The sequence below is a fragment of the Hakea prostrata genome, chromosome 7, assembly GCF_041222555.1.
Source record: "Hakea prostrata isolate BN-2017 chromosome 7, UWA_Hpros_2, whole genome shotgun sequence".
In the NCBI taxonomy this organism is placed as follows: domain Eukaryota; kingdom Viridiplantae; phylum Streptophyta; class Magnoliopsida; order Proteales; family Proteaceae; genus Hakea; species Hakea prostrata.
Window position 1 is genome coordinate 14629747 of NC_142606.1, and position 12652 is coordinate 14642398.

A 12652-nucleotide genomic window follows, 5' to 3' on the forward strand; every position below is an offset into this window, starting at 1 on the left:
GGACTGCTATTTTGTTTTGATAATTGAATCACTCCTTGTGAGCCATATCATTTCTTTATTTGTCAATGCATGATATGTAGATTTGACTAAAAATTATAAATAAAGAGGACCGCACTGGATGTGAGGTATGATATAACATTGAAATGAATCCAATATAACTATATTTACGATAGAGGACTGAGTGATCGTTGAATGTGTTAATTAGTGATCCTACATGATGCTTCAATCAAAAGTAAACAACCTATTTGATCGTGGGTGATATCATGGGATTGGTCAGTCCAAATATTGATGAGAATTGCTTAAACATAGTGATGTTCAGAGACGAAACCCCATCATGAATGTGTAGTAGAGAGATGTTAAGATTGTTGTATCTTCTATCATCAACTAATAGCATACCATACTTATCTCAACTCTAAGATAAGTATTAAGTAAACACATCATATATTGTAGTATAAAGGAATGGGCCGGTACTCACGGAAGGAAGTCTTTACCTCATCACCCTCTCAAGTTAGACTCACAAATGTGAGTGATAGATATGAGGGAAACTTAATTTCAACCTGTCATCCCCATGAGGGAAAAAAAAACCAATATTTTTATCCAAAACGGGGTGGGCTCGGCCCATATTGTCAACTATTGGCACACATGCCATGTGGATGAACAACTTTTTGCGAGAGCCAATGGAAGGATAGTGGAGCGATTGAGAACTCATCTCAATGGAGAGATTGTGGGTTCAATCCTTACCGGCGGCATATGTAATATCCCAGCTCCAATTTTCCTATATATAAAGCGCCTTTGCTACCAAAAAAAACTTTTAGCGAGAGAAGTTTTTGTTTGTTTTTTTATTATATTTGAAAGAGAAGACGTTTACAAGAAAACCAAAGGACCGAGGAGAAGAAAGGTGGAGGAACCGAATATTCGTTTGTCCATTATGTGAGGCTGTTAAAACGTTGGACACGTAACATTGCAAATCGATCACTCGCCACCACTTTTTTGGCGTCAAATACCGCCAGGAAGACCGATTGGCCAAGCGGCAACCAACGTGTGATCTGGAAAGGACGTTTGGGATTTTTCGGTTCTACTTAAATCTTGACCATGTATTTCGCTTTTTATCCACTTTAAATCCCTCATGTTTAAATCTCAACCGTCTAGTTAAATCTTGATGACATGGCTTAATCTCAGCCTTGACACATGACTTAATCTCAGCCTTTGGTGTCGCAAATAAAAATCATGTTGAACATTTAATACATAACATTCAAATTTGAGATTTTTAGGGTTCACATCACCCACTTGTGATTGTGATGGGTAGCACTAACGTAGATGCCTGTGCCCGAAATAATAAGGTAAAAAGGTTTCTTTTTTGTGTGAAAGGGAATTTTGGATTACTTGGGCCACTAACGAATCTGCTTTCATGTAACCTACGTAATTAGTGTTTCGAAAGTATGCTAAATGAGTTATATTTGAGTTGGAATCCTCTATTGGCGAAGGTTTGATCATGTTTGTTTAAATTTTTTTCTACCACACATTGAGTAGGTCATGAGACTTTAGTGATGAAGTCATAAGGTCCTTAAATGAGACGTGTTCCATTGGTTACTTAGAAGTTAGAACATATACTCTACGAACTCTAGAAATCTTGAATATTGTACAAGTTATAATGGGCCTAGGCTTGAATGTTACGCATTAAATGTACAACACAGTGAACCAATTATGTGAGAGGCAATGCACCATGTGGATAACTGTAGCTTTACCTACAAGGTGAGTTTGATTGGGCCGGTTCTGTTGGGCTTTTGAAGGTAATTTTAGTCTGAAAAGAAATGGCCCATAAGACAGACACAAATCTCTTGGAGTAAGAACCTATCAAGCTCTTGTATAACATTAAGTGATTTTAGTTAGTTCTACCACCAAAGGATTGGCTTAGTTGGTGATGATTAACACCTTTTAGTGAAGAGGTTAAGTTTGATTCTTTTTTTTTTTTTGTTACAAATCGAGGTCAAAAGACCCAAAAAAACAAAACAAATCAAACTAAAGCACAATTCTTGAGACAATCCTCTCTAAGGATGTCTGTCATTTCCTGCGGGGGATCATTGAAAAAGACTAGATCATCTATTCCAATTAGCCGCCACCCTTTTCCCCCCCCCCCACAACAACAAACCCCCCCATACTTTAACAATCATCAACTCCCTGATGTAAAATCATCATTTTATTTTTTAAATGTAAATTCTCAAGCCAACTTGTTATTTCACCCCAGCAAGAGGATTTAGTCCTCCTCTTAAGTTTCCAATATATATGTCTCCACATCTCTAATATATTAAAATCATCATTTTTTTTTTAAATGTAATAAGCGATCCCCCAAGAACAAGGAGAAGAAAAAAAATCCAACTTTTTTTTTTTTTTTGAAGGATGAGCTTTAGTAAATAAAAGAGTTAAAGTCGGCAGATCTGGACAATAACAACGACTGATCAATCGTGAAAATAGATGGGACATTCTACCATGATTTTCCTTAGCGAAAAAATCAACAAAACTATTCTAGAGCCTATTGATGAAATTAAAATGAATATGGTTAAACTCCGAGGAGAGTTGCAAAATCCCAAAAATTAAACTAGAACATTTATAATACAAAGAACTATAAGCACCTTGAAGTGCCAAAATTGTAAGTAGAAAATCTGAATTTATTTGGAGATTGGAAACTCCTGGAACATATGCAACTTGTTGTCCATGGATTCCATGTCTATCATCGGCAGTCTACTTGGTATAAGATGTTGGCAATTTGAACAGTAATACCTTCATAAGATTACTTTGTTGGTAAGACCAACACCTTTTAGTGAATAAGTTATTTGTTAAATTCTGTCGAATGGTATAATATGTAACACTCCATCCCCAATAAAAAAAATCATCTATTCCAAAAATGAAATAAAATTGACCCTTGTATCTTGGACATGGAAACCACTTTCATTGTGAAATATCTGCAATCTCTTAAGGACAGCTATAAAAAAATAAAAAATTTATGAGATAAAATGTCAACCATTAGAAAATTAAAATCTAAGAAATATGGCAAATAATGAACACCTAAACAAATTGCAAATAGAAGCTATAATGTATATTATCTATGTTGTAGAGGGAAAATGCAATTAATAAGCATCAAGATAGGAAGAAAGCTATACTTAATAATATCATTTCTCCTTGCAGGATCCCTATCATTAAAAATCTTATATATTTTCTTAGGTGACTATTATCAAAAATCATATTAATAATATTAGCTGGAGATACGAATTTTAAGAACCATTATCTATCTATACAATGTATGGAGACAAATCTGTTGCTTTTTTTTATTAAGAGCTTTAATATGCTAGGATGAGAATGAAAATATTAATGCTGCCATATGGGTGCAAACCCAAGACCTTACCGTGAAAGGTTGAGCCTTTAACCACTTTACTAACCCACCGTTGGCTCGTACACAATCTAATTAGTAATTATAAAAAAAGTATCATTTTTCCCTTCTTGGATATCCCTTTCCTTCTTTTCCGGCCGTTGTTTATCATTTCACATAAGTCTAAGCGGAAAAGAAGGAAAGGGATATCCAAGAAGGGAAAAATGATACCCTTTTTTTTATAATTACTAATTAGATCGCGTACGAGTCAAATCTCAATGGTATCTATAAATAGAGACTTAAAGATACTGTCCTCCTTCCATGCCTCTTAAAATAATTATACGAACCGCAATGAGTCCACTTTTGTCTTGTACTACATAAAATAGAATCCAATGCACATGATTTGTAAAATACATTAATAGATCCTCTGCTCTGCAAATAAGCCTGGGAGGATAATCTTTTCTTCTTGGCCTTATTTTTTGTTAATTTAGTCTACTTGACTGAAGTGTCATGCTAAATTTACTTTCTTTTTAAGAATGGGTACCTACTAATATACAAATGCATGTATTTCAAAAATGTATGTAGATTCATCAAAGCATTTCAAAAACTGTTTCGTCTCTAAATTTATATAAGGAAATCTAGGCGATGTCACACGTATATGGTGTTATTCGCTACCACTTTGTTGCCAAGAAAATAAAATTTTTCTTCCAAATATGCTTCTCTACTATTTCTTAAAATAAATCAAAAGTCAATGAAAAAAAAATGGTTAAAAAAGATTTAAAACCAAAATAAATGCAACCATTCAAACCCTAATTAAAATACCCCTACCACTGCCACAAGTGGAAGATATCCAGAAGAAGATTTTGTCTGAACTCCTTATTTAATCACCCACATCTCAAATTCAACCACAATCCAACATGCATTTAATTACTACTTTAGCGGCATATAACTGTAGCTAGCTAGAGTTTTCCTTTTCTCATTAAATAAAATTTGGAAAGAACTGACAATTTGTTAGTATGGTGGAGATGATAAGGTCTACTTGAGAAGTATCTGAAATACACATTTGTATTGATCCATGAGTGATTTTCTTTTTATTTCTTGGTCTTTTGCATTCCTATTGTTCAGAATTTGAATGAAGTGGAGCAGAGACTCCACCAGTTGAGTACTTGTTCTCTACTTCTGAGAATCTCTCTTTCCTTTCCTATTCTTTTGAATCTAAAATGGGAGCCCCAAGGAACCCAGAATGTTGTTTGTTTTACTTTTACCTCCATTGCCTTCTAAGTTCTAAGCCACTCTGACAGTTGACTTGGGTGTTGGGGCCGCCAAACACTGATAATCTCTGGATATATCAACTATTCAAGTCAACGTTATGGTCCCCTCAAATAACAAAAATTTTCGTTGATGGGTTGTCTGAATTTAATGTTGGACGGAGACTTTTCATAACAATGAAGCCCTTTGCTTCCAATCATTTGTCCATTGTCCACCAGATTGATTATATATTGGAAGACAGAGGGCATTGATTGCTTATCTGAGGTTTTCTTTTTGAATCCCTTCCGGAGAAGTGAAGAGACTGAGAGTGACCATTTTCTGTTTGCTCTTTGTTTCCACTGAGACAAAGTGATGAGTTGTGTACTAGGCATCCTCTGCCTTTTTGGGCTGTTGCTATTGCTTTCTGGGCTTTCCTCTTCACATCCCTTATGCACTGATTCAAGTGGGTATCTGTTCCCTCTGTCTTTGCTTTATATCTTTTATTTTTAGGGTTCTGTTTTTCCTTCCACCCTCTTTCTAATGCTCTGTTTGCAACTTTTTAAGACTGAATTTGGAGCTTCTTTCATTGTAACAGCTGCACCAGTGACTCCAAATACAACTCTTACCTTCTGCCCTTACACGGGAAGTGTCTGTTGTAATTCTACCCAGGATCTTCAGTTGCAGACACGTTTTCAGTCTATGAACATCTCAAATCCCACCTGTGCTTCTCTTATGAAATCAGTTCTTTGTGCGGTAAGCCTTTTTCCTTGCTAAGCAAAATTTGACTAATGCTAGCCCAATTGAAAACACATTTAATCCTCCATTTGGAATTATTTACAGTGCATTCTGTAATCTGTAGATTCTGTACTAATAAACGTATGGATTATTGATTATGTCTACATTTCTTGGATAAATTTTCATTTTCAAATGTTGCCCAATAAGAACTAGTACAAGAAAATCTCCTCCAATACTAACTTTAAAACTTGATGTTCAAGTTTGACACATCAAATTCCAGCCTTAATTTTTCAAGAGCATTATGAAGTTGTATGTAAGATGAAATTGAATATCAGGTAGTCCTACATCATTCTTTAAATGAAAGGAAATGCCACAGTACTTAAACCTGCGACTGAAACTATTCCTGCGCAACTGAATATTCTTTTTTCAATTGAAAGCTCTTGTGGAAGTTTATTGACTTGATTTTTTGTACAAAACTAAAATTGGGCCCTAATATGTTGCATTCTACATGTTATTGCATGTATCCATTGTTAGATGTGCTATTATCTGTTAAACTCTCTTTAACTAATTCAGAATTTCATGGCTTGCAGACTTGTGATCCATTTTCGGCTGAGCTGTTTACAATTGATTCTGGGCTTCGGCAAGTTCCTCTATTATGCAACTCCACTGTCTCTGTGGGCTCATCCCAGTCTAATGGTGCAAAGAGCAACTTTTGTGGACTGATTTGGGATACATGCTATAATGTTTCTATGCTGAATTCCCCTTTTGCTACATCACAAGGCAGTCAAAGTGTGAATTCCACTTCCACCAAACTTGCTGATCTATGGCAGTCAAAAACCGACTTCTGTAAAGCATTTGGTGGAGCTTCTGGTAACTATTCAGTATGTTTTGATGGTCAACCAGTTGCACTAAATACTGCTGAAACTTTGCTTCCCACTAGCGGTCTGTGCCTTGAGAAAGTTGGTAATGGAACTTATATAGATATGATTGGTCATCCTGATGGATCTAACCGGGTCTTCTTATCTGACCAACAAGGTAGAATCTGGTTGGCAACCATTCCTGATGTGGAATCTGGGGCAACATTAGGACCTGCTGAACTGAGCCCATTTCTAGATATATCAGATAAAGTATCTTCTGGTTACGAGTTAGGGCTAATGGGCATCGCTTTTCATCCTAACTTTGTGAACAATGGCCGCTTTTTTGTTTCATTCAACTGTGATAAGTCCAAATGGGATGGATGTTCCGGGAAGTGTTCTTGCACTTCAGATGTAAATTGTAATCCTTCAGAAGTTCCTGTAAATAACGGGGGATCTCCTTGTCAATATTTTAGTGTCATCTCAGAATTCTCGGCTAATGATAGTACATCACAAGTTTCACTGGTAAGCTTCTGAATACTTCTGTATAGTTGTTATAAATTTTGCTTGGGGTATCCAAAATTAAATTCTAGTGTGTTGATTTTTTCCAGGCTACAAGTGGTAACAGAGTGGAAGTTAGAAGAATATTTACTATGGGCCTTCCATTTACAGGTCATCATGGGGGTCAGATTCTTTTTGGACCTGACGGGTATATGTACTTCATGATGGGAGATGGTGGGAGTGCTGGTGACCCCTACAATTTTTCCCAGAACAAGAAGTCTTTGCTTGGAAAGATCATGAGATTCGATGTAGATAATTTTCCAAGTAAGTGGCATGCAGAATAACCTTGTCTGCTTTGCTCTGTTTCATGTTGTTAGATCTCTATCTTGACTCCTGCATTATCTTTTCTATCAAGGATATGTGACCAGTTTGTTTGGGTTAAAGGACATTGGATCTCTTGCTCTTTCAATTTTGGTTCCTACTTTTCATAGTTTTGAGTTCCGTCTTTGGGTTCACATAGAGAAGCTACAACTAATGAAAGAAAGCCTAGAGCGATTAAAGAAGCTGTGAAAATCTGTCTCTCTCTGGTTCTAAATGCCTCAAAAAGTGGGAGTTGAATGAGTGTGTGTCAGCATGGAGAAATCTGCAATAGACTACATCACGATGATATATTACTCGATTCTATTTGTTTATCCATTTATATTTATTTTATTTGCATTTTAACAATAACTTTTCGAATGTTACTATGCTTCTTCATGCTACTCTACAAAACTTGTCAAACTTGTTCTACTGATTACTTGTTTAATACAGTTGAAGCTCACTAGTCACTACCATTTTAACTCATTTCTAATCTCCGGTATTAAGCTAGAAATTGTTAAGTATTTTCCCCTTCTATAAGAGCAAGATTTGGAGAAGGATCACACTCCTAAATTGTGTGCTTGAGGTTTTCCTGTGCAACATAATATTTATTACTCATTCAATCATTTCACTGTTGAAGGATAGCATACAAAATTGGACAACCTCTCATAAGACCCCAGATTCAGATTAGGTTCCACTCGCAAACTGTGGAAGAGTTTTTGCAGTGGTCAGCTCACCTTATATAGAGATATAAGACACCGAGGCTCCATTTTTGCTGGTGAAATGAACAGCCATAGTTTTGAACTGATTCTCCCTTGTCCGATAATTGCGTTCAACTAGCCATAATCTTTGCCTCTAACCAATCATGCCACCTTATGCCCTACTTTTGAGGGGCGGGTACTCACCTTATGCTTCCCTAAATGCAGTTCTATATAATTTGTGCCAGTATGTCTGCCACTCAACTGTCTCACTTTTGTGTGACCTTACCTGAGCTATTGTTTGTGTCCTAACAGTTTAACATAATTTTTCTTGTTTACCAGCTTGTAGAACTAAACTTTAGTTTCATTGGTATATTAAATCACTTGACTCTGCATTGCCTAAATAAACTTGTAGTTGATTGATTGCTTAGAGAATTTAGGAACGTGTTCATTTTCTTGAATTATGGTTAGTAACAGAAAAGTGTTCCGTCAAAAAGGAGAAGAAAAGAAACGAACAATGAAAGAATATTCATTTATTCCCTTTATATGTTTAGCTATGTAACTCTTTAATGAAGTAACATGAACAACATTACCTCCCAAAAAAACTAAAACACAATCTTTATTTGCTTCATTCATGCCTTGTAGGTTGGTTATTCTTTTAACATGCTTGCTCGTGTTTCCAGGTGCAGCACAAATAAATTCACTTAGCCTGTGGGGAAACTATTCTATCCCCCAAGACAACCCATTTTCTGAAGACAGTGAATTGCGACCTGAAATTTTTGCTTCGGGGTTTAGAAATCCTTGGCGCTGTGCTTTTGACCCAGAGAGGCCTTCCTATTTCCTCTGTGCAGATGTTGGCGAGGTTCTCTGTTTACTTTACTTCTACTTGCATAGTTGAAGTTTTTGTTCTGTTTGCTTGTGACACTGTTAGAATTTCATTACATTTTTTCTGCTAGGCACTTAAAACAGAAATGGTCTGATCAGCTGAGCTTCAGAATTAGATGATCAGAGAAACTGATAAACTGTTCTGGTTGCTGACTGCCTGGCTGAGTAGTCCACTTACCTTGATGGGTTGAAATGATCCCCACCACCAAACAGAATTGTTTGATGTGAATGCATCAAATCGCTTAGCAAGGCTGGCAGTGAATAAATGGGGAAATGTACTAATGAGAAAGTGAAATATTAGAAATCAGGGAAGGTTCTGGAAATGTGTCAGAAACCTTGAGAAGTTGAGTGAGGTTTATCCTTCTTAATTACTGTTCAAAAACTGCTTGGCTGTGGTAGCTTGTATTGATGGGAGTGAACGGCTATCAAGAAGGAAAGCATTAAAACATCTTTTTTTCTCTTGTTCTGGATTCAAAATAAGCTGCATACAGTTCAACAGGAAATGTTTATTTGTTCTTCTAAGCTCCTTGAAGAGTTCAATGATTTACTATTTTCTTCAATGTTAACTCAAGTTTGTACTCACAATCATTAGAATGTTGCAGAATCAATATGAAGAGGTAGATCTGGTCACAAAAGGAGGAAACTATGGATGGCGTGTTTATGAGGGTCCCCATCTTTACAATCCTCAGCAACCTCTTGGTGGAAGTACATCTGCCAACTCCATAAATGCCATCTTCCCTGTAATGGGATATGACCACTCTGCTATTAATAAAGACCTAGAACCAACAGGAGGGGCAGCAATCATAGGTGGCTACTTCTATCGGTCCATGTCTGACCCATGCACCTATGGAAGGTGAGTTGGGTTTATCCTAGCATGTTTGATTACTTAAGATTAATTTAAAAACTGATTCTGGGTTTCTATAGATTTAATTTGTTCTTACTATTCCTGTATGCTCAATTGAATTTCAGTTACATATATGCCGATTTCTATGCGGAAGCTATATGGGCTGGTTTTGAAAATCCAATAAACAGTGGAAACTTCACCAGCAACCTGCTTCCTTTCACATGTGCTAAGGACTCCCCAATCCCATGTAATTTCACACAAGGAAGTAATCTCCCTGCTTTGGGTTACATAAGTTCTTTTGGGCAGGATAATAAGATGGATGTTTATATTTTTGCCACTACTGGTACCTACAGAATCGTTCGTCCAAGTCGCTGCAACTACGTGTGCTCAAAGGAAAGTGTCACATCCATTGCAAGCCCAAATTCTTCCTCATCTGGGAACTTACTAAGGAAACAGCATTATGACCTGGTGGTTTTGTTCTCTGTGTTAATGCTTCTAGTGGTGTTTGTTTTCTGAGCTCCTTGCTGGTGTTTGTTTCCATATGGAGAATCTTATCACAAATTGGAGGGGGAAGGAGGTAATAGGGAATAGATCAGATTATTCCAATCAATTAATCAATCTATTCTTATCTCAGCAATATTTATAAACTGAAAGGTCAGATTCATAAGGGAATCAAGTTCATGGTCATGCTGAGGGGTGATATGTGTTTTCTAGTTGAGAGTTCTTCATTTTTCCTTCTTTTTATTTCTTTTCTACTGTAAATTATGTCTTGTCTTTTCATTCCCATTCAGTTTCCTTGAGATTCTCCGGTAATTATTGTGGAAAAAGTTTCAATTGTAACATGTATTCAGGAGTGAATGATCAACATTCAACAAGTTGATGGAGGTTGCTTTCTGCTTTGGAGATTGCTTATGTGCAATACTTTGAAACTCTAATGTGCTTCTACCCCAACAGAACAGAAATTAAAAAAAAAACAAAGAAAAAGAAAAGGAGAAGCCTATCATTCTGGGCCTAACCAGCCCAACCACAGGCTCCGAACTCTGACAGGTAAAGTAATGGGCTGAGGCTATCCCAGCCCAATAATCTCAATCAGGGCTGGTGGATCCGTAGCTAAGTCGTTATTACTCTGGCTGGCCCAACGGGAAGAACACTTCATGATCTAACAGTCACCCTCGGTTCAAATTTGATTTCGCTCAAAGTGCTAAGTGCATTCGCCTAAAGCGCCAAAACAACCCGTGCTGCTTTTGTGTGTTTGGACGGTACACCGTTCTCGCTCCTATGCCGCACATCATTAGTGTATCTTATTATTATAAATCAAAATTAACAAGCTGCTGTGCATATTAATTAACTTGAATTCTGACTTCTTGGTTTCCGTTGTGAAACTAAATAAAAAACATGTTCCTAAAAAGTAATAATGGAAAGATTTAATGCACTTAATAAATCCAAGAAAATAGAATCTTTGTTTTTATTATATTAATAAATAATACAACAAGAGAAAGAAAGAAACATTTCTTTATTAAAAAAAGAGAAACATTTAGCGCCACCCCTAAGTTATTCAATTTATCAGACGTGCCTTCTATTAATAACACCGTTAATTTTAGTTAGTTTTTACTTATCTATTTCCAATATTAACTCAACATCATAAGTTAAAAACATTATTCATGATGCATACCTTCCAAATTTTGTGAGGATTTATGATTGAGAGAGGAAATAGTAGAAAATGATAGAAGAAGAGGAAAAAACGAATCAAGCATAGATTTTTTTTTTATTTTCAAAGTTATTCTTGTCATTCTTAAATATTTAATTTGTTTACATCAGCACTTAACTATGATTTCTTAATAGTAGGAAGTGTCTTTAATATACTTTTACCTTTATAAGGGATTTAATTGATAAATTAGATAATTTGAGGGAAGTGTTAATTTTAGGGATAACTCACGAATGGCGCTGAAAATTTTATTTTTTTCATTTATTATGACTCGTATATGCTGTTATGCAAGTGATTTTCTTTCTTAATTTCTACCCATAAAAACTCCCAATGGACATTAAATTGAAATAATTAAAAATTAATACAAAAATAAAATAAAATGGTAGACTATTAAATATTCTGAGCATTAATGGGATGATGAATATATAATGATAAGTATTTGGAAAATGTTTATTCTAGAAATAGAATCCCCAAATCAACCCCTAATTTAAATTTATCTCATTCTTTTCAGTTATTCAAACAATAATGCATTTTAGAAAACAACTAATTCATGTAATCAATCTTATACATTAATAATCTATGGTTTGGATTGGAAGGTGAACAGGCCATTGGAGACTTTTATTATTAATTTTTCTTATTTAAGGGCGGTAGTAGTAGGGGACTCTAATATCATTATCTCTAATCATCCACTTTATCTTATATTCATTAGAGATGCCAACCATATAAAGCTTAACGAGCTACCCACTATCTAAAATTATTATTGTATTATTTGGTTGACAAAATAATTATAACAACTGTTTGTCAAATAATTATAACCTCTTTGGGTTGAAATTAGGAGATCTTTTGAGAATTTGGATTGTCTCTCCCGATAGTAAGTACTCTGTGCTCCTTCGATGGTTGTCGACCATGAATTATAGGGGGCCACAAGGTCGGTGATGGAATTTTTTTTAATGTTATATTATTTTTTTATTTTTGGACCTCACATAATTTGTGGTTATAACGCCGGGGAGCACACCGTCAAGAAAAATGATCCACACTCATCTTTTGAGTTATTAGTGTTAGTGGGCGAAGTGGAAGTAGAAGTTATGAGTCATTGTCATATATGTATTTTTAACCCAAAAGATAAAGAAAATGTTCTTAGACGGCTACATCATTTCTATAATATATTATTTTTGAGCATCTCATCTGTATCGTTTAATCATGTCATTTAAATGCACAATTATGAAGAAGAACACAAGTAAAATACATTCATAGAAAAAGGAAATTTTAATTTAGTTTGGTAAGCTTGCCTATGTCCATCCACAAGAAAATGATTTCACATTTTCTTAAATATCTCACCATTTTCATACCTTACAAAGTACTATCATTCACTTGCCTCATCATCTCTTCCAGAGATTTATCCTTACTTATTATTACACAGAGACTATTTATAGGAAACTAAAACCCTAATTTCAGTATAAT

General features: G+C 35.5%; 1 protein-coding gene across 1 annotated transcript; it reads left to right on the top strand.

The window, feature by feature from the left end:
• Window positions 1-4393: 4393 nt before the first annotated feature.
• Window positions 4394-10387, top strand: LOC149010031 (HIPL1 protein-like). Its single transcript, XM_089163725.1, has 7 exons — window positions 4394-5075; window positions 5208-5365; window positions 5938-6726; window positions 6813-7026; window positions 8441-8619; window positions 9245-9495; window positions 9612-10387. The coding sequence occupies exons 1-7, from the start codon at window positions 4985-4987 to the stop codon at window positions 10000-10002; spliced, it is 2073 nt and encodes a 690-aa protein (XP_089019851.1). The 5' UTR covers window positions 4394-4984; the 3' UTR covers window positions 10003-10387.
• Window positions 10388-12652: the final 2265 nt, after the last annotated feature.